The sequence below is a fragment of the Phocoena sinus genome, chromosome 12 (assembly GCF_008692025.1).
Source record: "Phocoena sinus isolate mPhoSin1 chromosome 12, mPhoSin1.pri, whole genome shotgun sequence".
NCBI lineage: Eukaryota > Metazoa > Chordata > Mammalia > Artiodactyla > Phocoenidae > Phocoena > Phocoena sinus.
The window spans coordinates 12,668,740-12,696,347 of record NC_045774.1 but is presented as its reverse complement, the minus strand read 5'-3'; the positions used below and the strand labels follow the sequence as shown (position 1 = coordinate 12,696,347).

The 27,608-nt window shown below is 39.7% G+C and overlaps 2 protein-coding genes across 13 annotated transcripts in view; one reads left to right on the top strand and one right to left on the bottom strand.

The window, feature by feature from the left end:
- The window catches only part of IPCEF1 (interaction protein for cytohesin exchange factors 1), a 205,224-nt gene that overhangs the window by 8,690 nt on the left and 168,926 nt on the right, over positions 1 to 27,608 (bottom strand). For all 12 annotated transcript variants that reach the window (XM_032650833.1, XM_032650838.1, XM_032650831.1 and 9 more), the window contains 2 exons: positions 19,315 to 19,687; positions 4,196 to 4,389 (listed from right to left, as the gene is read on the bottom strand). In XM_032650833.1, coding sequence (XP_032506724.1) covers positions 4,196 to 4,389; positions 19,315 to 19,687 — 567 coding nt within the window. The remainder of the gene's footprint in view (positions 1 to 4,195; positions 4,390 to 19,314; positions 19,688 to 27,608) is intronic.
- OPRM1 (opioid receptor mu 1) overlaps positions 1 to 27,608 on the top strand; it is a 178,997-nt gene that overhangs the window by 86,294 nt on the left and 65,095 nt on the right. The gene's annotated exons all lie outside the window — the stretch shown is intronic.

Here is a 27,608-nt window from a genome sequence, read left to right as displayed (position 1 = left end):
TCTTTTCCTATTTCTAGATTGGTCAGAGTAATATTGATTTCGAGGGAAAAGTACCATACATATAGTAATCTGAGTGGTGAGATTTATAATTTTAAAGCAAGAGAGCAAGGGTGTGGTGATAAATGGAGATCAAAAGATATATTTGGGTTTCAGGAAGGAGAGAAAATTGTGCAGTAGGAAAGTAACCAAAGAGGGATATGAAGCAGGTTGGCCAGGACCCAGAAGCAGAGGGAAGAAAGGTTAGTTAATAAGGGGGTAACTAGGAAGGATTGCTGGTAGAAAGTCAAGCAGGACCAAGAGAGTTTTCTTTCTTCTCTCTGAGTTCTCCACAACTCTACTTCCAAAGACAATCTTTTCCAAAAAAAAAAAAAAAATGCTTTCATTCTATAATATTACCATAGTGCTGTTCCTATGAAGATACTTAAGGAGTGTTACTTTGTTCTTAAGAAATTTTGACATCTGTGCAGAGAGAGATCCTAATATTTTATTGAAAAAAACTAAATAAGATCTTTGCAGATCAACCAAATTTGGAAAATTGATTTTTTTAAGGCAAAAATGAATTCACCACCACTCTAAAGGGGATAAAAGATTTTAGGAAAGGGTCTCTTCAACTAACACTTCTCAAATGGTTTTTAGCTCTAAATAATTCAAATTTCTTACCATTCAGCTCAAGTCCGTGTTAGCTCTTTTATGGATAAAAGAAAAAACTGTAGATAAGAATAGAGAGGAAGGAAATTAATGAAACAACTTAACCCTCTGCACTCCTTCTTTGACTCGGCACCCTGGGGTCAACAGGCATCACGCAAAGGCCCTGCTTCTCCCCTATAGAGCAGCAGGCTCACTGGATGCTTTGAACCACTTTGACAACATACTCCTGGCTTTCTGGCAGGCGGGCAGGGTCTGGTAGGGGTTCTGAAAAATAACGTACTTCCATTCTTCACTCCAAATATTCAGTACATGGCTTGCCTTAAGACCTAAGCACTGGAAATGTATTCTACCAGAGCAGGTGGGCAAAGAAGTGTTCGTTCCTCTTTTGACACAGGCAAGAGGAATCTTGGGAGAAAGTTTCAGTTGGACCCATTAATCGTTCATTTAAAAATAAATACAGGCTTAGCCAAAAGTCCGGGGATGTGGAGCTATCAGAAACCCCTAAAGGTCTAATCTGAAGGCCTTTAGTGTGTGACATGATAGCTTGCTCAACTTTCTAAAAGAATTTCCATGAAGAGCATTCATTCCAATACAGTCCCAGTGAGAGGATTTTTCTTCATATCTGGAACGTGCCTATTACTAGTACAAACATTATTATTCAAACAGTTTCCTTGTTTCTACATGAAACTGTTCTTTTTGCTTGTCCACACTCCGGCTTCGAAGTATTTTTTAAGTAAACATTTACATTGCAACATAACACACATAGAGAAAAACGCGCATATAAGGTTTGTGCTTGATGAAATTATCACAAAATGAACACATCTGCGTAGCCACCATCAAAGTCAAAAAAGACTCTTACCCGGAATCTCAGAAGCTTTACTTGTGGCCTCTCCCAGTGCATATCCTCCCCTCCCCCTCAAAGGCAACCACTATCCTGACTGCTTTGAGTTTTAAAGACAGTTAAAATAATTCTGATAGCTTTGTGACATGAATGAACATGATGTACCAGATAATCTTTCTCTAATGAATAGGTTGATGTGCTTTTCTCTTTTTTTTCCAACAAGGTCAATTTCCACATCATCATGTCCTCCTCGGAGGTTCACAGGAATACATAACATGGGGTACATTTCATCAGCCCCAGCGTAAGGGATCTGTGGAAAGGTCTTCTTTCCAGAAATGTTCAGAGAGTGCAGTTCTTCAGCTGGGTGGGGTAGAGAGCCCCTGAGATGGCCCCAATGTTCCTTGCTCCCCAGTACTCATGCCCTTCTGTAATTCCCCTCCTTGACTGCAGGAAGGCTGACCTAGCGACTTGCTTCTAATGAACAGAATACTGTAAATGGATGTGATGTCACTCCTGAGATTGGGGTACAACCCACCCTGCTCGCTCACTCTCGCAGCTTTACTGCTCTGCAGGCAGCCAGCTTCTATTTTGGGAACTGCCCTATGAAGAGACTCACATGGGAAGGAACTGGGGGTGGCCTCCAGCCAACAGACAGTGAACAACTGAGACCCTCAGTCCAACAACCTGCGAGGAACTGAATCCTGCCAACAACCACGTGAGAGAGCTTGGAAGCACACCCTCCCCCAGTGGAGGAATGAATGCAGTCCCAGCTGATGCCTGGATTACAGCCTTATAAGAGACTTTGAAGCAGAAGCACCTAACCAAGCCACACCCAAATGCCTAACTCACAGAAACTGTGAAATGATGAATGTCTATTGCCTGTAGCTGCTAAGTTTGTGGGTATTTTGTTGCCTAGCAATAGATAACTAATACCTGGGAAGAAAAGAAAAAGATGCTGAGCTCCTCAAGCCTGTGGCCATAGTGCATGGAAAACAAGATGTCACAGAGAACCAGCTGCGTCGGTAAAACCTTTGAATTCTTTGTACAAACCTGCGCTCCCAGTTTCCAAGCCCCTGGCCATGGTCGGGTGAAGGTCCAGAATCCTGAGTTTCCTGCTCTTTGGAAAGCTGAGACCACCGTCTTTCTCCTTCTAGAAGTAGCCTGAACTGTCCAGGCTCTCCTTAGCCTCTATTCCCTACTTCTCCCAATGTGGGCTGCAACATCTCATCCACTGATATGCATCTGCCTAGGCCAGCTCCTCCTCCTTGAATGCACTTCCTTCTCTTCCTGATTTTCTTCATCTCTTATGATGGGCCAGTTTCAGCATCTCCACGGCATTGTCCCTAATGGCCTCAGGTAGGCAGCTGTTTCCCTCCTCTGGGCTACCAAAGCTGATATCAACTATAACACTTATCACATCTCATAGCAATTGTTTTCCTTTATGTTTCCATTGTCCAGTGGGGTCTTCTCAGTGGTGCCAGTGTCCTAGAGTAGTGCCTCATACATAGTAAGAGTCGGGAAGTATTTGTTCAATAAAAAATGTATTCACTCGTATCAGTTATCACAAATAAGACAGTAAAATCCCAACACAGTATGGCATATTACATTGGATGACCAAACACATTTAGCCACTCTGTAAATACTATGGAATATAACATATTTGACTTTGAAATGAGTGCTAGTGATGTCTTTCATCATTAAATGCTAGGCAATTTCCTCTACGTTTGGGTTTTCTTTGTATAACTAAAATACACCTTTGCCTTTTATTTTTCAGCCTTATTTTTACAAGGCTCACTGGGACATGTGACTGAGAGTCACTCCACCATCTTTTGTAGCCTTGTCCTTTTGCTTGCTGATATTTCTTCCTGGAGAGGGATTCAAATTCATGATGCAAAAGGACATGTACAAAACAGCATTAAATTGCGGGTCTACAAGGCTTTCCAGAATCTATAAATCTTCTGCTAATTCAGGACTGTTTTACAAAGTATTCTGGCCTCTACTTGTTTGTGCTATAATCTAAACGTGAAAGCAGGATGCTTTTGTTATAAAGAACCATCTTAGTTATGGGAGGCCATGAACGTAGCTTCAGTACATCCTGTGCCCTGTCCCTTATTCTCACTGTGAAAACATCTGCTCGTCTGCTACCGTGAAGTGTCTGTTTCCCACTGCCCAGCTCTCATGGTGTTCCTGGCTCCAGACTCAAGAGCTTAGCATCACGTAAGTCTGCTATATCTGAAATGTAGAAAGTTTCTTCTGGATATAGTATAAAAGAACAGCACCCTTTAATGAATCAGGCAAAATCCCAAGATCTTATTAAGTTTTACTGTGTATTCTCACCAGTTGACTATCTCAGGCTCTCAGCAACATTTATTATTCCAGGTCGTAGGGCACAAAAACAAATTACACATGATCCTTGCCATCTAGGAGCTTAGTATTTGAAATTTTACACCAGAGTGAATGCAAAAATCAAGGCCTATTGTAAAAACAAAACAAAACAAACAAAAAAAACTGCATTGGGTGCTACTGCGTGAATTTCCTACTGTTTTAAGAATGTCAAGGGTCAACTCACCCTATTGAGACTGTATTGGCTTTTACTGCCTTTCCCTACCCTCCACCCACACATGTGGTTAGCATAAATCATTCTACAGAACCAGCATCTTCTCACGCCACATCCACAGAGTTCATCCACAGTCCGAAATTTCTTACCTTTAATGTGCTATTCAAAGTTCGGATTTTGTGGAGCTTCTCGTTTATGGATGGATTTTTGCACCGCTTGACAAAGGACTTTCTCAACTCCTTTTTGGTTGAAGGTCGCCGGTCCCCAAGAGGAGATAGACTAGCTTGCTCTAACGATTTGTAGAGCTTCTCCATTTCATCATCTTCAGACACTTTTGTCTCTTCTATTAAAATAAATAAATAACAATAAACCCAGTTAATCAAGGACAGAACATTTGACATGGTCCTAAAACAAGGCCCTCCTGATACCTTGATCTTAGACTTCCAGCCTCCAAAACTGTGAGACATAAATTTTTATTGTCTAAGCCGCTCAGTTGGTGGTACTTTGTCATACCAGGGCCATGTTCCCTTTGAAGGCTGTAGGGAAGGATCTGTTCCAGGCCTCCCTTCCAGCTTCTGGTGGTTCCTTGGCTTGTGGCAGCGTAACTCCAATCTTCACACGGTGTTTTACAGTGTGCATGTCTCTGTGTCCAAATTTCCCCCTTTTATAGACACCAGTCATATGGATTAGGGGCTCACCCTATTGACCTCTTAACTAATTACACCCGCAAAAAATAACCATTTCCTAATAAGGTCACATTCTGAGGTCTCAGTGGTTATGACTTCAACACAGGAACTTTGGAAGGACACAATTGAACCCATAATAGTACACAATCTAACCTCCCAAAATTTATGTCCCTCTCACGTGCAAAATACATTCACTCATCCCAACATCTCCGAAAGTCTTAACCCATTCAAACATCAACTCTAAGTCTCAAATCTCACCCAAATATCATCTAAATCAGAGATTGGTGGGACTCAGGGAATGACTCAGCCCGGGGCAAAGTTCCTCTCCACCTATAAACCTGTGAAACCAAGTAAGTTCTCTGTTTCTAAAATACAGTGGTGGGGCAGGATAACCTTACAAACCAGTACACACTCTAAAGCTTGAGAACCATCGTCCCAGATCACATTTTAATGTCCTTCCTAGAACTGTTCTTTGAATGAAGGAATCCACCTGTGGTCTGTGGCTTTCAGCAGATAATAATAGTCCCTCATGCCACACACCTCCATTCTCTTTGTTAACCACACCTTGCCAGCCTCAGCTCAAATGCTTCCAGGAAAGTGACTCCACCCAGGATCCGGGGGGACCCCGGATGTGCTAGGCTAAGCCAGCGGCAGTTCCATCATGCTAGCCACAGTCATTCATCCAGGGATGAGCACGTGTCTCAGATCAGGTCCACTGGGGCCAAAGAGACTCAATTCTGAGACTTTGGTTTGGGGTATCAGGGAATCCAATTTCTCTATTTTCCTAAACTGAGTGGTGTGATGATGTAACCTGGAAGATTCCAGAAATCATGCCAAGAATCATGAGAATGGAGCCAATCCATAGGATCCAACTGACACATGGATTTTGGTGATACCATTACTGCCCTCTTAGCCTATGGGAGCCAGTACATTGCCTTTATTAAGATATTCTGAGTATCGTTTTCAAGCATATGCAGCTGAAAGAGTCTCAAATGATACAGAAAGTTACTCAAAGAAAACCATCTCTTGATGCTGCTTTAATTTCTTACTAAAAACTTCAGTCCTTTATTCACTTCAGTCTGAAAATAATGTTGGGAAGGACAGACAATAAGATTGTTTTCTACCATGTACTTCCTAGTGTCTATGCATTTTAGCTCCCATCCTGAGAACAAGCTTGATAGAGGATCATATAGGAAGTATGGCCTTAGAAGAACTGGAGAAAAGGTCTCACCAAAGAGAAAAGCATACAACAGTAGTCTAGGAGCATCAAAATTAAGCACAATCACTTACTTTACAGTTTACTCTTATAAGATTAAGTGCCTTTAGGCAATAGTTTTCCCCCTTCTACTACCAGAAAGTTCACAGGTGTGCCCAATACTCTTTCATAAAATGAAGAGCAAAGATGTTGGGCTAACTTTGCAACTAAATTAAAGTATTGGTCAGTAAACTTCTCTGTTCACTACCACAATATTATCAAAAAAGGAGAAAATATTCAAAACTACATTTGAACACAATTAGACTTTTTGGCTCAGTCTGTGCAGACATCAAAAGTAGGTTTTTGTCAATAAGCACGTGAAAAGATGCTCAACATATCAGTCGTTAGAGGAATGCAAGTCAAAACCACAGTGAGATACGACTTCACACTCACCAGGATGGCTAAAATCAAAAAGGCACAATAAGAAGTGTGGCCAAGGATGTGGAGAAACTGGAACCCTTAAAGTTGCTGGTGGGAATATAAAATGGACCCACCACTTTAGGAAACCGTTTGGAAGTTCCTCAAAATGCTTAATGTAGCATTTTAAGTTACCATACGACCCACCAATTCCATTTCTAGTTATATACTCAAGAAAATTAAAAACATGTTAACACAAAACTTGTGCATGAATGTCATGAATGATATAGACAAAAGGTGCGAACAGCCTAAATGCTCATCAGCTGATGAGTGGGGTAACAGATTGTGGTACACGCATGCAATGGAGTATTAGTCATTAAAAGAAATGAAGTACTGACACACACTAAAACATGGACGAAACTTGAAAAATTCTTTGAAGTAAAAAAAGCCAGTCACAAAAGACACATACTGTATCGTCCATTTATAATGAAATGTCCAGAATAAACAAATCCGTGGAGACAGAAAGTAGATTAGTGGTTGCCTGGGGCTGAGGAAGGGACAAGTAGGAATGGGGAGTGACTGCTAATATGTATGGGGTTTTTCCTGTGTGTGGTGCTAAAATGTCCTCAAATTAGATTGTGGATCTAGTTGCACCACTCTATGAATATACTAAAAACCACTGAACTGTATGTTTTTATGTGTGAATTTTACGGTATGTGAAGCATATGTCAATAGAGCTATTAAAAAGTAGACTTTTATAAGATTATCATGATAACTGATGACACTTGCATAGGAGAAATATTAAGCATGGCAACAGTCCTGGAGTTAAGCTGGAGACATCAGAAAGTCTTAAGAAATCTAAATAAAAAGACATCTGACTCTTAGAGCAGAACATTAGCATTGGTGACTCTGGGAGTTTTCAGTCCCACAAGAACACAATAATTGTACACATCATTTTTTTACAGATAGGCAGGTGGGGGCTCTACCTCAAATAAAGCCTGAATACATAGCTTTTAATACCACAGTATTTTTACAGTAATATATATTTAACAAACCTCAAGAAACAAACCAAACAAGTATACAACAAAGAAGATAAACAGAATGACTTCTTTACTTCCTCTGTGTTCACCAAGCTGCTAAAGATTGCGATAGAAAATAAAAATACTTTCGACTAACACATTAATTTGTAATTATGTCAGAGTAAAATGATTACATTAAGATCTTATATCTAATTCAACAATATTAAATCAGTAAAGATGAAAATAAACTTTAGAATCTTGAAATAACATGGCATAAAGTACATTCCCTAAATGAAAAATAAAGAGGACCGCCTCTTTGGATAATTTCATTATTATTTAATATATTTATATCAATATATATTACCTTTAAGTTAAAAATATCGAGATTATCGCCCTTCCACACACATATTCCTGTCCCTATTTGCCTTTTTTGTATCATAATCTGAGAGATATACAACTAGATATATCTAGTATATTGTATATAGTATAATATCTAGTATATTGCTAGATACTCATGGGAAAGACCTGTGATCTAACCTCATCCATGACCTAAATGGGGATTTTATACTGTTTTACTGTTACTAATGGCTGGTGCCTAGGTCTTCACAGGACAATAAAATGAACATCCAGTAATAATGGAAGCAGATGATAAACAGGATCATAGGACAAAAAAAAGAACCAAAGGGTACAAGCACACAAGAAAACACAGCTTGCACCTGACCCCAAAGCCGAGGCGAACCGAGTCCTTCCTAACGGTTGTATGGAAGACTAGCGCTGGCTGGCTAATCCTACAGGGCTATCCCTGTACCTTTCAAAGGCTTCTCAATAGAGTAATATTTTTAAAATATCCATTTCACCTTTTTTATGTAAATATTTTTCTAAATTGTAATATCATATTAGGAAACACTACATTGTTCCCTTATCTTACCAGATTATAAAAAGAGCAAAAAAAAAAAAAAAAAAGATTGGCAGAAAAGACCACTGGTCTCTGGAAACAGAAGCCAAGTTAATTATTTCTATCTCCCTTGTGTTCTGTGGCAAAATGAAAGACTTTTGTCTGACAATCAAGTGTTTTCAACGCAACTGTTATCCTTCCTCTCAAGTGCATATTTTAGTCTCTTACATAAAATAACAGGACTTTAATTTCCTTCTCCACATAAGGCATCACGCCTCACGAGTTCTTTGCCAAGGAAGATGAAAACTATTTTTATTTTATAGATGAGAAAAAATGTGGAGATTCTTGGAAAACAGTAAGTGATCTTTCCAAAATGTAAAGCAGTGTGGAATGAGGAATAAAAGTTTGCTTCCACACTGTGCAGGCCCAGGCACTTCGGGAGCAGTCTTCTCCAACTTTAATAAGCAAGCAACCACCTAGGGATCTTGGTAAAATACAGTTTCTGATTCATTCAGTCTGGGATGGCGGGCACTGAGATGCTAAATTTTTAAGGAGCTCCTAGGTGACGTCTGAAGTGCTGGCCCATGGACATACTCTGAGTAGCAAGGCTAGACTGCTTCCCAGCAATTAGTCATGCAGACACAGCCTCAGCTCACCAGAAGAGAAAAGGACTGAAATTACAGCTAGAAAGTTGAGACTTGTCCAGAAAGCAGCATCTATTTTCTCTGTGCCATATCATAGTTTTTTAAAAAATCTGGCTTGCTCAAGGGAGGGTTCCAGAATCCCTGCTCTAAAGCATCAGTATCTCAATATTGTTGAGTTGGTAGGAATTTGAGGTAAATGTTAGTGACCCTTTACTTCTGTTAGACTGGCTCAGAATGTCTGGAGGGGTCAGTCTAGAAAACGTTCTCCAAACTTAGGTCAATAATCTAATGATTTAGACTCAATAAAGGGATGATATATTTTTAAGAAGATCTTTCTTGTTGACATTAGCAAAAGACAAAACACGGAAGATTCAGAAGGAGGGGAAAGATATGAGGGGCACTTCATGCCAAGAGCAGTGAGGCAAGAAGAAGAAGAAGTTACCCCAATACAATTTCACAAGCAGAAAATGAAGGTTTGGAGCAGATAAATGCCCTTACCTTTTCAAGATGGTGCTCTCTTGTCCTTATGTCTATGGTTATAATCTAGTGTGATCTATAATTACTTGGAAGACATCCTTATTTTTGCCTTATAGGAAATCCTCAGTGTACACATTTAGAGTTACATATTTCAACATGGCCATTAAATCCCTACTAATAAACCTTTTCCCAGGAAGTGATAAAAATTCTATACAGTTGAGATTATATTTCATTCCACAGAGGACTGAATGTTCTGGAAAACTTATGACTCATCCTTGATTCCTCTCTTTCCCTCACACGTTTGATCCCTTTATTAGGTTCATCCATCACATATCTTTGAATGTCCACTGTGTACTCGGGCAGTGCAGCTGAAAGACTAGGGATAGACTAAACCAGGCAACAATCCTTTATGAATCTTACATTCTTACATTGTATGTTTATAATATATCCCAAATATGTGTATTTTTTCTGCTCCCCACCCCATTGCTACCATCATGTCATTGTTGGTCTATTTCGACAGCTACATTCCTAATATCCATTTTTCATACAGTGAAGTGATCTTTTAAAAATGTAAACCACACCAAAACATTCCTCAGCTTCAGTTCCTCCAAAAATAGCTCATTGCACTTAGAACAAAATCCAAATACCTTAAAGGACCCACTGGTTGCCACATAGCCAGCTGCTACTGAATTCTCCAGTATCTTGCTATGATGCCCCTACCCACTGCTCCAGCCATGCTGGATTTATTTCTGTTTCCTGAACCGCAAAATTTGTGCCAGCCCTATAGCATTTATACTCTACTTTCTCTCTGTCTAGGGCATTTTGCCAACTATTGTTTATATGTGTAGATTTCCTTGTGAAATTCAGGTCCCAGATCAAACATTGCCTCCTCATAGAGATCCTCCCCCAACCAGTCATCTAAATAAAGGTCCTTCTTCCTACCTCCATTATTATATACCCTTACCTAATTTCCCTTATGCAACTTACTCACTACCAGAAATTATCCTGTTCTTCTACTTACCTGCTAATTGTCTCCAAACCCTGCCAAAACAGACATACGCACCAGACTGTAAGTTCTATGCAAGAGGGCTATTGCCTTTGTTATCTTCAAAAAGCATCTCCAAATGCCAACAATTGAGCCAGAAATATAATACCTCCTCAAAACATATTTGTTAAATCTTCACTGTTTGGTCAAAATTTCCATTCTTAATCTCATTCTCACCTCCTTCATATATCCATACATAATAAACACAGCAAGCTAATTCTGGATTTGGATTCTTTAAAAACTCAGTAAGTAAACTATTCTTACTAAATGTCAAGTGTCTAGATAGAGTAAAAGTAAAAATTAAAATTTGTTTTTGGTTAGAGAAAAAGGGAAAGGACACAAATTACTAACATCAGAAATGAAAAAGAGGGTTATCACTACAGATCCCATGGGACATTAAAAGGATAGTAAGAAAATGCTACGAGCTACTCTGTGATCACAAATTTAATAACCTAGCTGAAACAGACCAATTCTTTAAAAGAAACGAAACTCACACAGAAGAAATAAATGATTTGAATAGGCCTATATCCAATCAATAATTGAAAAACCTTCTGATTGAATCAATAATTAATAACCTTCTAAAACAAAGCACCAGTGCCATATGGGTTCACTGATGAATTCTACCAAACATTTAAAGAAAAAAATTATACCAATTCTCTACAATCTCTTTCAGAAGATAGAAGCAGAGGGAATACTTCCTGACTCATTCTATGAGGCCAGTATTACCCTAATCATCAAATCCAGACAAATACGTTTCACTGCTGAAAACCAATATACCTCATGAACATAGATGCAAAATTCCTCAGCAAAATATTAGCAAATTGGAGAATAAAAAAGTTTTACACCATGACCGAGTGGGAATTATCCCAGATATGCAAGGCTGGCTCAACATTAGAAAATAAATTAATGTAGTCGATCACATCAATAGGCTTAAGGGGAAGAAGGAAAAAAACACATGATAATATCAATAGACACAGAAAAAGCATTTAACAAAACCCAATACTCATTTGTGGTTAAAAAAAAACTTCTCAGTAAACAAGGAATAAAAAAAAATTCTTGGCGGCTTCCCTGGTGGCGCAGTGGTTAAGAATCTGCCTGCCAATGCAGGAGACACGGGTTCAAGGCCTGGTCCAGGAAGATCCCACATGCTGCAGAGCAACTAAGCCCGTGTGCCACAACTACTGAGCCTGTGCTCTAGAGCCTTCGAGCCACAGCTACTGAAGCCCGTAGGCGCCTGTGGTCTGCAACAAGAGAAGCCACCGCAATGAGAAGCCCGGCACCACAACGAAGAGTAGCCCCCGCTCGCTGCAACTAGAGAAAGCCCGTTCACAGCAACGAAGACCCAACGTAGCCAAAAATAAATAAAATTAATTAATTAATTTAAAAAAGAAAGAAAGAAAATTCCTCAACTCAATACAGAATATCTACAAAGAACCTACAGCTAACTTCATACTTAATGGTGAGAAACTAGAAGCTTTCCCACTAAGATCAGTAATAAGGCAAAGATGCCCCCTCCCACTACTCCTCTTCAACATTGTACTGAAAGTCCTAGCCAACACAATAACACAAGAAAAGGAGATAAAAGTATACAGATTGGGAAGGAATAAATAAAACTATCTTTGTTCATATATGACATGAATTTGCATCTGGAAAAGGCAAAACTATGGAGATAATAAAACGATCAGTAGGCATTGGGGAAGGGAAGGATTAAAAGGTGGGGTACAGAGAATTTGTAGGACAGTGAAAATACTCTGTATGATACAGTATTAATGGATACACGTTGTTATACATTTGTCCAAACGCACAGAATGTAGAACACTAAGAGTGAACCCTAAGTTAAAACTATGGACTTTGGGTAATTCTGATGTGTCAGTGTAAGTTCATCAGTTTTAAAAAATATACCACTTTAGTGGGAGGAATATTGATAATGGAAAAGGCTATTATGCGTAGGGGCAGGGGTAGACAGGAAATCTCTGTACCTGCCTCTCAATTTTGCTGCGAACCTAAAATTGCTCTAAAAATTCAAATCTACTTTGAAATATTTGTCAATTGGCTGCTTGCTATAGTTTTGTAGTTTGAGGCAAATAGAACCTTATTTGCCTTGGCTTTAATTAAGAAGAAATAAAATTGTAGGGAGAGAAATTAAAAATTAACAACCAAAGGGTAGTGCAGGAAAAGATGGCAAAGGCTTATGGTGTTGTCTAGATAAGAAGGATCTACCTGTAAAAACTGATCTCATAGTTTCCATTTCTAGTTGAAAATTCAGACACGTGCTCATATCATTCTAGTTCCTTGCTCTTGATGCATAGGGTGACATATATTCAGGAGTCTCCGGAACAGCCAGGAAGGGCCAGGAGGGTATAATCAAAGAGACAAACAAATGAATCTGAGACCATTAGGTTGGGAGCATCTCAAAGGACTGCACAAGATTCTTCACAGAAGTAAAGTGTAAACTGCAGGTGTATGCGTTCAAGAAGACTTGCAGATCAGGGACGTCATTCTCAGACCAGGGGCACACAGAATATTCCCCAGCTTTGTGTAAAAATACGTGGAGACAAATGAAAATGGAAACACACTGATCCAAAGTCTATGGGAATAACAAAAGCAGTTCTAAGAAGGAAGTTTATAGTAATATAAGCTTACCTTGAGAAACAAACAAACAAACAAAAATCTCAAATAAACAATCTAACCCTGTACCTAAAGGAACTAAAAAAAGAACAAACAAACCCCAAAGTTAGTAGAAAGAAATAGTAAAGATCAAAGCGTAAATAAATAAGAGACTAAGGAGTAGAAAAGATCAGTGAAACTAAGATCTGATTCTTTGAAAAGTAAACGAAACTACTAAGCCGTTAGGCAGATTCATCAAGAAAAAAAGGGCTCAAATAAAAACAGAAATGAAAGACAGGTTACAACCAACACTACATGAATACAAAGGCTCATAAGAGATTACTACTACAAACAAATATACACCAATAAAATGAACCTAGAAGAAATGAATAAATTCCTAGAACATGCAAACTCCCAAGACTGAATCAGGAAGAAATAGAAAATATGAAGAGATTGATCATCAACAATGAAACTGAATCAGTAATTTAAAAGCTCACAACAAACAAAAGTCCAGGACCACACAACTTCAAAGGTGAATTCTACCAAACATTTAAAGAAGAGTTAACACCTATTCTTCTGAAACTATTCCAAAAAAATTGAAGAGGACAGAACAGTTCTGAACTCATTCTATGAGGCTAGCATCACCCTGACACTAAAACCAGACAAAGATACTATAAAAGAAGAAAATCACAGGCCAACATCACTGATGAACACAGATGTAAAAATCCTCAACAAAATATTAGCAAACCAAATTCAACAATACATTAGAAGGATCATACATCACGATCAAGTGCGATTTATCCCAGGGATACAAGCAAGGCTGGTTCAGTAACTGCAACTATAGCAATGTGATACACCACATCAACAAACTGAAGAATAAAAACCATATGATCATCTCAATAGATGCAGAAAAGTTTTTGACAAGATTCAACATCCATTTATAATAAAAACTCTCAACAATGTGGCTATAGAGGGAACATTCCTCAACATAATAAAGGTCATACATGAGAAAACTACAGTCAACATCATACTGAACAGTGAAAAGCTGAAAGCATTTCTTCTAAGATCAGGAACAAGACAAGGATGTCTACTCTCACCACTTTTATTCAACATAGTATTGAAATCCCAGCCACAGCAGACGAGAAAAAGGAATCCAAATTGAAAAGGAAGAAGTAAACTGTCACTGTTTGCGGATGACATGATACTACAGGTAGAAAATCCTAAAGATGCCACCAAAAAACTACTGATCTCAGTTATATGTGGAGTCTAAAAAATAAAACAGGGACTTCCCTGATGGTGCAGTGGTTAAGAATCCACCTGCCAATGCAGGGGACACGGGTTCAAACCCTGGTCCGGGAAGATCCCACATGCTGTGGAGCAACTAAGCCCGCGTGCCACAACTACTGAAGCCTGCACACCTACAGCCCACGCTCCGCAACAAGAGAAGCCACCGCAATGAGAAGCATGCACACCGTAACGAAAAGTAGCCCCTGCTCGCCACAACTAGAGAAAGCCCGCGTGCAGCAACGAAAACCCAATGCAGCCAAAAATAAATAAATAACTTTATTTAAAAAAAAAAAAAGTTTAAAAAACAAAACAAAAACAGACTCATAGATACAGAGAACAAATAGGTGGTTGCCTGAAAGGAGGGCAGGGTGCGGGGGTGGGGGAGGGTTAAATAAATAAATGAAAAGGATTAAGAGGTACAAACCCCAGTTATATAACAATTAAATCATGGGGAAGTAACATATAGCATAAGGAATATGGTCAATAATATTGTAATAACTTTGTACAGAGACAGATGGTCACTAGACTTATCGTGGTAATCATTTCTAATGTACACAAATGTTAAATCACTATATAGAATACCTGAACTAACATAATATTGTTCATCAACTATATTTCCCAGAAAATGAGATTAAGGTCTGAGAACTATAGTTGACCTAGTTATATTGCATAAATTTGCAGGTAACCTAATCAGCATTATTTCATGACATCATCCAGGGATGCTTGGCCACTTGACATGAAGCAGAGAAAGCAGGTTGTGAGTCACCCGTGCTTGAGATTAATGCCATTGAGGTCAAGAATTATAGATTCAAGATTTTTCCAGTAGTAAATATTTACTCCCATTTTCAAATCACTTCTCAAATTATAGTTCAAAAAATAGGATCACTAGGAAATTTTCTAGGGACTAAATTAAGTAGCAGAGATACAAAAACCAAGACTGGTCTTCACCTTGATAGACATGCTATAGAACGCCTCAAGTAAATCTCTCCTTTGTTTCTTATTCCCACTGCCACCCCAGCTATTACACAAGCTTCCTAACTCTTCTAATTTCCTTTGTCCCCTTACACGTTTCTACCCACAAATTCTTAAGCTCATGTAATTTTTCTAAAGTACACCTCCAATTACATGATTACCCCGATTAGAAATCGTCATCTATTATCTATTGAAATAAACTAACAACGAGCCCAGTATTCAACATCATCCAAATTTATTTTCCATCCCTCTTTTCCATGGCTCACCTCTCTACCTGCAGACCTTCCCACTCAGATCTTAGATCAGCTTAGATCACTTAGATACGATCTTCCGTATTTTGAGTTCCTGCTCTCTTTCAAATCCCTCGAGTACTTTGTATGTCTCTGTGGCACTTACTTTACTCTGCTTTCTTTTGTTAAATGAGTCTTATTCTTCCCACTCTCCCCATTACACATTAAAATATTTTAGACCAGAAATTGTATCTTGCTTGTTTTTGTATTCCTATTAGCACAAAGTACATGAGTACATGTTAGGTACTCATAACAATAATAATAATAATGCTTAATTGAATGGAGTTCACTAATCAACTTTTTCTTTTATTATTATCTTGCTTCCTAAAGAGACATACGTCATAATTCCTACAGCATCATCTGAGGTAGCTAGCTAAAATAATGTAGCATCTGTACTGTTTGCCCTAAGATTGTGTAAAATTCTTGGTAATTGTTAAATCCTAGAATCTGGCTCTTTCGTGTCACTTTCCTGAGATGTCATGCATGAGCCAGTACGTATACATCTTCATTCAAAATGCATTTTTTCAACATGATTCCCAGGTCCATTCTGTCTGTACTTGTACTTAACAATTTATTTGCATAAATTGGGTATTAGTCTTGTCAGTGGTTATTCAGCTTGTCAGCACCCAGGGTAGGGTCACCCCATTCATGGAGTAAGTATAAGTCAAACTGTCTCCACATTGCCAGCATAATGTAGGTAAAGAAATACAATGTGAGTCATCATCACACAGGCATGAGTCATGGGTCAAATAACCTTTCATTAAAGAAAGAAACGGTATAGAGTAAAACCGAGCCGAGATGAATATTCCATTTAACCCCATCACCTCTTACCCCATTACACTTTGTGGAAAGACTCAGTGAAGAGTCTGAAGAGCTCTGAACTCCCAACGTGGAAGGGCAATAGAATGCAATTAACACCCTGCATTGTTTAAATAGCTTACTTTGCAGGGGAAAAATGTCTAAAAAGGTTTAAATTCGGTATAAAATTCTAGCAACCACGATTTTAATCTCATACCAACTGCAAAATATTTCTCTCATTGTCTAAATAAAAAGAAGACTATAATACATTCTGTCTGCTTGTTTCAGGGCTCAGTTATTAACCTTTAAGAATCTTTTCTAGGATAAAAGCCTCTTTCTCCAGCAAACACATCTTGAAACTAGGACTTAATCTAAAATCCTAACTCCTGTCATGGACCACGTCGGAACTTCAATCCCTATTATAAAAAATGCTGAACAATATTTCAAACACAGGAATTTCAGCACTTTTCTTTTTTTTTAATTGGCAGCTAAAATAATAATAATTTTTAGAAGTCACAAAAATGAAACACTACCTTCTTTTCCAACACACAAACACACGTTAAAAAAGAAAAGCACAGTACTCAGTCTGATTACTCAACAGCACGTCATCGCAAACGCAAGCGAAAACTGGGTTGCTGTTTCCATAGCAATGACTTTATGTAGCTTAACTCTGCTGGGAATTTAACCAAATCCCCAGCAGCAGGAGAAAATCATCAGCAAAAATTTTGTAACATATGTCAAGTGCCAACAGATCAGTGAGGGGAAAAATAGTTTTATTTTCTCTTCCTTTCTACTCCAAGGAATACCTTTATGTCAAGCTGTTTGAAGAAGCATACAGATATTGTTGGTCACTCTGCACCTAACTCAAAATTTTAAAATACCTGGTTTCTTCCTTCTTAGATTAAAAGAGCTGTTGGTACTCAGCCAGGCTCTGCAGCACACTCGTGCCCAGAATGACATTAGACACGGACAAGAACTGTGTGCGTCTTCCCATGACTATCAGGTTACTCGTCCTAAAGGAAAACTCAATCCGCGGTGTTATCTCTTGAGCATGAATGCAAATGGAATTTTATTCTCTATTTTGCTTTTGAAGCCATCCTCATCCCGGGGTGCTGTGTGTGTATGCGCACGTGAGTGTATGTGTATTTGTGCATGCGTGAAACAAACATTTTAGTTCTACTAATGGCCCAATAATTAAAGCCAGAGTTTTTAGCAGGAAAATAATAGATATGGTCCTCTTCACTATTTTCTTTAGTTCCACCAGGCCTATATCTGGAAGGATCTTCTAAGTATCAAGTTAGAGGCCATCTCGTTCAAGGTACTGAAATTCCCTCTTCAGTGTATCTTCATAAGAGAAAAAATTGTAATCGACACACAACAGGCAATTAATACCCAGTGAAAATGGTTGTCTCAGAATGAGTAAACACCTTCAATGACGAGGAACACATTACTTTCTAAGGAGCCTATTCAATTTTGAACAGTTCTCAATGTTAAAAAGAAGTTTCTTATGCTGAACCTAAAATTATCTCCTTTTTACTTGCACCACGGGCCTCAAAATTTGCATCAATTTCATACTTCCACAGAGGTACAAATTAAGCCCAATATCTTCATATCAAAACACTTCACAAAGCTGAGGCCAGCTTGAGTCTACTGCCTTCCATTCTGTACAGTCCAATATTGATCCCCCTGCCCCTACCTCATTCACCTCTAAAAGTAGGTTATTTTGGCAATGCCTTCATTTACTCCATTTTTTCTAACTGCAAAGTAGATAATTGGCCTAAATTAGGGGTATCAAACAAAAATGACATCAGAGGCCAGGCAGGTAACTCAACTTATGTTGAGTTGCCTTATGTAAAGTATCTTCACATAAGGTCACAGGGAGCAGTGACAACGGACACACGGGTCTGTAGTTGTAATCCTTGGCCTAAATTACTCTGATACCAAATATCAAATTAATAGGGTAACTATGAAAATCTGAGAACTTAAAGAAATTTTCCCTGATTAGGCTGGGGGAGAGGGGACAGCTGTCACCTACGTCATCAGGCCACCCAGACTGGCGATCATGGGACTTTAGCCAGTCAGCTTCCCCTCAATGGGGCACTGAAAGAATACAGATCAAACTCGTCATTTTCTCATTTTTAAGTATCTGCTGTCAGGTAAACTTGTTTTACACTGGAATGAATAAGGCACAGACCATCAGGAAAGACCCATCATGACTGAAAACTAATCATTTTTTAAAAGTTAGTCTGAATAAAAGACAAGGACCAACAATCATGGAGTATTAAGAAAGCTCACACTCTTCATTTCTATACTCCAATAAACTCTTTAATTTGCTAAGACTTAACATGCTTTTCTTCAAACACATAAGCTGTGCACTCCTTCGGTTCTAAAGTCCTCGTGCTGCCCCACAAAGTGCACGTAGACTGTCTGTCCTCCTGCTCACCACGTAGGAAGGCCCCTCAGGAGCTGACCTGTGAGGACCCAGACCTCATCTGTGCTTAAAGCCCAGGGAAGGTGGTAGCTCTGCGTATGTTTGGAACCATGGTGGTGATGTCATCTACAAAATGTCGATCTAATCACCACAAGCTCCGGAGCACAGCACATGGGACCAATAAAAACCAAAACAAAACAAAACAAAAAACTCAAGTTTTACCTCAGATTGGTGAAAATGTATCATTCTTTTCTGAACACGTCTCATAGTTGCAAGCATGTGCTTGGTGACACTTACAGCGGGTAATAAATGGTCCTGAAGCTGGAGTTTTCTACATGCGATCTCCTCTCCTCTACAGAAGTAGCCCCTGGACTTAGCCCCACTTGACCGTTTAATTATTGAATCATTCGTGACTTTAAACATTCTTTTTACAATCGACGTTAGCATTCCACATCCACATGCAAATATTCATCCTCGAAAAAGAGTAAATCGTTTCTTGGTTTACCTCTATCTGTCATCTCTGATCCAGCTGGCTTGTCTGGGACACAAAGATGATCTAGGTTGCTACTCAATGAAGAAGCGCCATCACTGGATAAAGAGTTCAAAACTCCACTTTCTGATGTGGCGAAGCTGGTTTCCAGGGCCCTGCGACCATTTGCCTCCGAGGGTGCAGGTGAGCGGGCCTGCACAGCGCGTGTCACAGACTGTCCCACGTCTTCAGCGGCAGACGAGATGTCAACCACGTCCATCCAGGGCGGTCTTTCTCTAGATATGAGGGAAGACAAACTGCTGGGTGTCTTTTTTATGTTTTCCATGGAAGAGAAAGAACGCGATGTTTCATTCAATTTGGGTGAAGACGAAGATGCCCGCTGGGCAGCCTGTTTTTCACAAATAAAAGCAAAAGAGAATAAAATAAATCATGATTAAGTCAGCATTCTCTACTTTTCATTTTCAAGGAAGGTATTCCAGTGTTTCAAAAAGTTGCCAATAATAAAGGAATCAAAAGAAAAAGAGATGGTATTTATACCAGCATTACAGACACTATGATCCCATTTTCCAAAACCAATCTGTATAACTTTGAATTCACTACTCTAGGATCTGAAAAATCTCCATGTCATGAATTACCCTACTCTTCAATGCTCTCCAGGTAACTAAAAGACTCCTTTGAGGAATTCATTGGAACACTGAAGGACGCTTTGAGCAAAAAGTAGATTGCAATCTCTCACTGAATTCTTACCAATTGAGCAAAAAACCTTGAGAAAGGTGATTAAGAGAGGGAAAGCAAAAGCTGGAGCCAGACGGGAAGCAAAATAATATTAACTGAGTGGAAGACCAGTGATGTGGGTACAACACATACATTTACACCCTCAAATATCTGTCACAGTTCCTTAGCACATGACCAGTATAAGCTCATAACTGCAGGGTTAAGTGAAATAATGTTAACTCATTCACTCTTCAATAATTTTAAAATATCAATAAACTTTCACCAAAGAAGACGGGAATACATATGCAGTCTCCTCATTCATTAAAGGGAAACCAAAAACTATGAGAAGTGGGTTGATGGTGGGTGTAGGATCTTCTGAAAGCAGCTCCTGACATACAATCCAAGGGTGAATGCCAATCCTTGGCAAAATTTTCACCAGTCCATGGAGAAAACATCAATGCAACATCACCAATGTCCTCTCTGGGTAAGGACTTCATTTATTCTGAGATTTTACCCTTGTTACATTTTGATGTTAAAATATATGCCTTCATTTGGAAAATGGTAATGGTAGCTATTAGCTTTTGTCTTTTGGAGATTTTTTTTAATGTTCTCCATAGCAAAATAAAGATTTGGCAACTATATGTTGTTCCTCCATTTTTAATTTCATTGGTCAATAAAAATCCAAAAAATCTAAACACCAGTGCTCTAGGGGTCACCCTATATCTCCAATGGCAGATAAGATAGAGAAGGCTTTTTCTGGTTCGGTTTCATTATGTCACCCTATGAGATACTCCTGTCAATTTCAAGCATTCAGATCTCCAAGGAAGTGGAGGAACTGGTAGGGAGGAGATTGTTAGAGGGAAGAAGCCAAAGAGCAAAGTAGGCTCCTTTCCCCAAAACCTCAGCATCACTGCAACTAACTCGAGATAGTCGACTTTGTTCCAAATTAATATGTGCCCAAGAATTTTGCAGGTTCTAAGCTCTGAGTTCTGATGGAAAAAGTCAGGAAGTGTCCGATGAGTGCCTAGCTGGCTGCATGCTAGAAATGGATTGTCAAATAAGCAATAAATCCACTTTTTAGTAGCATGACACTAAAACATCTAGTTAAGATACTAACTCATCACACACTTCTTAAAAATAATATATTTGGCATGACATGAAAACTTTCCTTTCAGGAATGTGTCAAAAATCTTTCAAACGAGCTGCCTTCAATCACCCAGACCACTTAACTAGGAGATCCAGATCTGGATCTGGATTTACTAAATAAAACCCTAGGGGGACCTTGAAGATGGCGGAAGAGTAAGACGCGGAGATCGCCTTCCTCCCCACGGATACACCAGAAATACATCCACACGTGGAACAACTCCTACAGAACTCCTACTGAAGGCTGGCAGAAGACCTCAGACCTCCCAAAAGGCAAGAAACTCCCCACGTAACTGGGTAGGGCAAAAGAAAAAACAGAGACAAAAGAATAAGGACGGCACCTGCACCAGTGGGAGGGAGCTGTGAAGGAGGAAAAGTTTCCACACACTAGGAAGCCCCTCCGCGGGCGGAGACTGCGGGAGGCAGAGGGGGGAGTTTCGGGACCGCGGAGTAGTGCACAGCGACGGGTGCGGAGGGCAAAGCGGGGAGATTCCTGCACAGACGATCGGTGCCGACCGGCACTCACCAACCCGAGAGGCTTGTCTGCTCACCCGCCGGGGCGGGCGGGGCTGCGAGCTGAGGCTCGGGTTTTGGTATTGGACGGAGCTCAGGGAGAGGACTGGGGTTGGCGGCTTGAACATAGCCTGAAGGGGTTAGTGCACCACGACTAGCCGGGAGGGAGTTCGGGGAAAAGCCTGCACCGGCCGAAGAGGCAAGAGACTTTTTCTTCCCTCTTTGTTTCCTAGTGCGCGAGGAGAGGGGTTTAAGAGCGCTGCTTAAAGGAACTCCAGAGACGGGCGCGAGCCGCGGCTGAAAGCGCAAACCCCAGAGACGGGCGCGAGCCGCGGCTAAAACCGCAGACCCCAGAGCCGGGCGGGAGACGCTAAGGCTGCTGCTGCCGCCACCAAGAGGCCTGTGTGCGAGCACAGGTCACTCTCCACACCCCTCTTCCGCGGAGCCTGTGCAGCCCGCCACTGCCAGGTTCCCGGGATCCAGGGACAACTTCCCCGGGACAACGCACGGCGGGCCTCAGGCTGGTGCAACGTCACGCCGGCCTCTGCCGCAACGTCACGCTGCCTCTGCCGCCGCAGGCCCGCCCCGCACGCAGTGCCCCTCCTTCCCCCATCCCCCAACCCCCGGCCAGAGTGAGCTGGAGGCCCCGAATCAGCGGCTCCTTTAACCCCGTCCTGTCTGAGCGAAAAAACAGACGCCCTCCAGCGATCTGCGCGCAGGGGCAGGGCCAAATCCAAAGCTGAGCTCCTGTGAGCTGTGAGAACAAAGAAGAGAAAGGGAAATCTCTCCCAGCAGCCACAGAAGCAGCGGATTAAAGCTCCACAATCAACTTGATGTACCCTGCATCTGTGGAATACCTGAATAGACAAGGAATGATCCCAAATTGAAGAGGTGGACTTTAGGAGCGAGATCTATGATTTTTTTCCCTTTTCCTCTTTTTGTGAATGTGTACGTGTATGCTTCTGTGTGAGATCCTGTCTGTATACTCTTGCTTCCACCATTTGTCCTAGGGCTCTATCCGTCCATGACTTTTTTTAAAAAATTCTTTTTCTTAATAATTAAGTTTAATTGTAATAACTTTATTATACTTTACCTTCGTTCTTTCTTTCCTTCCTTCCTTCCCTCCTTTAGACAACGAATCACCCCAAATTGAGGAGGTGGTCTCAGGGAGCAGGATTTATGATTTTTCCCCCTTTACCTCTTTTTGTGAAGGTGTATGTGTATGCTTCTGTGTAAGATTTTCTCTGTATAGCTTTGCTTCCAACATTTGTCCTAAGGTTCTATCCGTCCCATTTTTTTTTTTTTCTAAATATTTTTTAATTCAATAACTATATTATACTTTATTTTATTTTTACTGTATCATCTTTCTTTCTGTCTTTTTTCCTTCTTTCCCTCTTTCCTTCCTTCCTCCCTCCCTCCCTCCCTCCCTCCTTTCTTTCCTTCTTTGCTTCTTTCTTCCTTCCTTCCTTGCCTCCTTTCCTTCTTTCTTTACTCATACTTCTACTAATTCTCCCTACTTTTTCTCCCTTTTATTCTGAGCTGTGTGGATGAAAGGCTCTTGGTGCTCCAGCCAGGAGTCAGGGCTCTGCCTCTGAGGTAGGAGAGCCAACTTCAGGACACTGGTCAACAAGAGACCTCCCAGCTCCACATAATATTAAACGGTGGAAATATCCCAGAGACCTCCATCTTAACACCAGCACCCAGCTTCACTCAACGACCAGCAAGCCACAGTGCTGGACAACCTATGCCAAACAACTAGCAAAACAGGAACACAACCCCACCCATTAGCAGAGAGGCTGCCTAAAATCATAATAAGGCCACAGACACCCCAAAACACACCACCAGACGTGAACCTGCCCACTAGAGAGACAAGATCCAGCCTCATCCAGCACAACACAGGCACTAGTCCCCTCCACCAGGAAGCCTACACAACCCACTGAAACAACCTTAGCCACTGGAGACAGACATCAAAAACAACGGGAACTACGAAAGTGCAGCCTCCAAAAAGGAGACCCCAAACACAGTACAATAAGCAAAATGAGAAGACAGAAAAACACACAGCAGATGAAGGAGCAAGATAAAAACCCACCAGACCTAACAAATGAAGAGGAAATAGGCAATCTACCTGAAAAAGAATTCAGAATAATGATAGTAAGGATGATCCGAAATCTTGGAAGTAGAATGGACAAAATGCAAGAAACAGTTAACAAGGACCTACAAGAACTAAAGACGAAACAAGCAACGATGAACAATGCAATAAATGAAATTAAAATCACTCTAGATAGGATCAATAGCAGAATAACTGAGGCAGAAGAACGGATAAGTGACCTGGAAGATAAAGTAGTGGAAATAACTACTGCAGAGCAGAATAAAGAAAAAAGAATGAAAAGAACTGAGGACAGTCTCAGAGACCTCTGGGACAACATGAAACGCACCAACATTCGAATTATAGGGGTTCCAGAAGAAGAAGAAAGAAAGAAAGGGACTGAGAAAATATTTGAAGAGATTATAGTTGAAAACTTCCCTAATATGGGAAAGGAAATAGTTAATCAAGTCCAGGAAGCACAGAGGGTCCCATACAGGATAAATACAAGGAGAAACACGCCAAGACACATATTAATCAAACTGTCAAAAATTAAATACAAAGAAAGCATATTAAAAGCAGCAAGGGAAAAACAACAAATAACACACAAGGGAATCCCCATAAGGTTAACAGCTGATCTCTCAGCAGAAACCCTACAAGCCAGAAGGGAGTGGCAGGACATACTGAAAGTGATGAAGGAGAATAGCCTGCAACCAAGACTACTCTACCCAGCAAGGATCTCATTCACATTTGATGGAGAAATTAAAACCTTTACAGACAAGCAAAAGCTGAGAGAGTTCAGCACCACCAAACCAGCTTTACAACAAATGCTAAAGGAACTTCTCTAGACACGAAACACAAGAGAAGGAAATGACCTATAGTAGCGAACCCAAAACAATATATAAAATGGAAATAGGAACATACATATCGATAATTACCTTAAATGTAAATGGACTAAATGCTCCCACCAAAAGACACAGATTGGCTGAATGGATACAAAAACAAGACCCTTATATATGCTGTCTACAAGAGACCCACTTCAGAACTAGAGACACATACAGACTGAAAGTAAGGGGATGGAAAAAGATATTCCATGCAAATGGAAACCAAAAGAAAGCTGGAGTAGCAATTCTCATATCAGACAAAATAGACTTTAAAATAAGGACTATTAAAAGGGACAAAGAAGGACACTACATAATGATCAAGGGATCGATCCAAGAAGAAGATATAACAATTGTAAATATTTATGCACCCAACATAGGAGCACCTCAATACATAAGGCAAATACTAACAACCATAAAAGGGGAGATCAACAGTAACACATTCATAGTAGGGGACTTTAACACCCCACTTTCACCTATGGACAGATCATCCAAAATGAAAATAAATAAGGAAACACAAGCTTTAAATGATACATTAAACAAGATGGACTTAATTGATATTTATAGGACACTCCATCCAAAAACAACAGAATACACATTTTTCTCAAGTGCTCATGGAACATTCTCCAGGATAGATCATATCTTGGGTCACAAATCAAGCCTTGGTAAATTTAAGAAAACTGAAATTGTATCAAGTATCTTTTCTGACCACAACGCCATGAGACTAGATATCAATTACAGGAAAAGATCTTTAAAAAATACAAACACATGGAGGCTAAACAATACACTACTTAATAATGAAGTGATCACTGAAGAAATCAAAGAGGAAATAAAAAAATACCTAGAAACAAATGGCAATGGAGACACAACGACCCAAAACCTATGGGATGCAGCAAAAGCAGTTCTAAGGGGGAAGTTTATAGCAATACAAGCCCACCTTAAGAAGCAGGAAACATCTCGAATAAACAACCTAACCTTGCACCTCAAGCAATTAGAGAAAGAAGAACAAAAAAACCCCAAAGCTAGCAGAAGGAAAGAAATCATAAAAATCAGATCAGAAATAAATGAAAAAGAAATGAAGGAAACAATAGCAAAGATCAATAAAACTAAAAGCTGGTTCTTTGAGAAGATAAACAAAATAGATAAACCACTAGCCAGACTCATCAAGAAAAAAAGGGAGAAGACTCAAATCAATAGAATTAGAAATGAAAAAGGAGAAGTAACAACTGACACTGCAGAAATAAAAAAAATCATGAGAGATTACTACAAGCAACTCTATGCCAATAAAATGGACAATCTGGAAGAAATGGACAAATTCTTAGAAATGCACAACCTGCCAAGACTGAATCAGGAAGAAATAGAAAATATGAACAGACCAATCACAAGCACTGAAATTGAAACTGTGATTAAAAACCTTCCAACAAACAAAAGCCCAGGACCAGATGGCTTCACAGGTGAATTCTATCAAACGTTTAGAGAAGAGCTAACACCTATCCTTCTCAAACTCTTCCAAAATATAGCAGAGGGAGGAACACTCCCAAATTCCTTCTACGAAGCCACCATCACCTTGATACCAAAACCAGACAAGGATGTCACAAAGAAAGAAAACTACAGGCCAATATCACTGATGAACATAGATGCAAAAATCCTCAACAAAATACTAGCAAACAGAATCCAACAGCACATTAAAAGGATCATACACCATGATCAAGTGGGGTTTATTCCAGGAATGCAAGGATTCTTCAATATACGCAAATCTATCAATGTGATAAACCATATTAACAAATTGAAGGAGAAAAACCATATGATCATCTCAATAGATGCAGAGAAAGCTTTCGACAAAATTCAACACCCATTTATGATAAAAACCCTCCAGAAAGTAGGCATAGAGGGAACTTTCCTAAACATAATAAAAGCCATATATGACAAGCCCACAGCAAACATCATCCTCAATGGTGAAAAACTGAAAGCATTTCCACTAAGATCAGGAACAAGACAAGGTTGCCCACTCTCACCACTCTTATTCAACATAGTTTTGGAAGTTTTAGCCACAGCAATCAGAGAAGAAAAGGAAATAAAAGGAATCCAAATCGGAAAAGAAGAAGTAAAGCTGTCACTGTTTGCAGATGACATGATACTATACATAGAGAATCCTAGAGATGCTCCCAGAAAACTACTAGAGCTAATCAATGAATTTGGTAAAGTAGCAGGATACAAAATTAATGCACAGAAATCTCTGGCATTCCTATATACTAATGATGAAAAATCTGAAAGTGAAATCAAGAAAACACTCCCATTTACCATTGCAACAAAAAGAATAAAATATCTAGGAATAAACCTACCTAAGGATACGAAAGACCTGTATGCAGAAAATTATAAGACACTGATGAAAGAAATTAAAGATGATACAAATAGATGGAGAGATATACCATGTTCTTGGATGGGAAGAATCAACATTGTGAAAATGACTCTACTACCCAAAGCAATCTACAGATTCAATGCAATCCCTATCAAACTACCACTGGCATTTTTCACAGAACTAGAACAAAAAATTTCACAATTTATATGGAAACACAAAAGACCCCGAATAGCCAAAGCAATCTTGAGAACGAAAAAAGGAGCTGGAGGAATAAGGCTCCCTGACTTCAGACTATATTACAAAGCAACAGTAATCAAGACAGTATGGTACTGGCACAAAAACAGAAAGATAGATCAGTGGAACAGGATAGAAAGCCCAGAGATAAACCCACGCACATATGGACACCTTATCTTTGATAAAGGAGGCAGGAATGTACAGTGGAGAAAGGACAGCCTCTTCAATAAATGGTGCTGGGAAAACTGGACAGGTACATGTAAAAGTATGAGATTAGATCACTCCCTAACACCATACACAAAAATAAGCTCAAAATGGATTAAAGACCTAAATGTAAGGCCAGAAACTATCAAACTCTTAGAAGAAAACATAGGAAGAACAC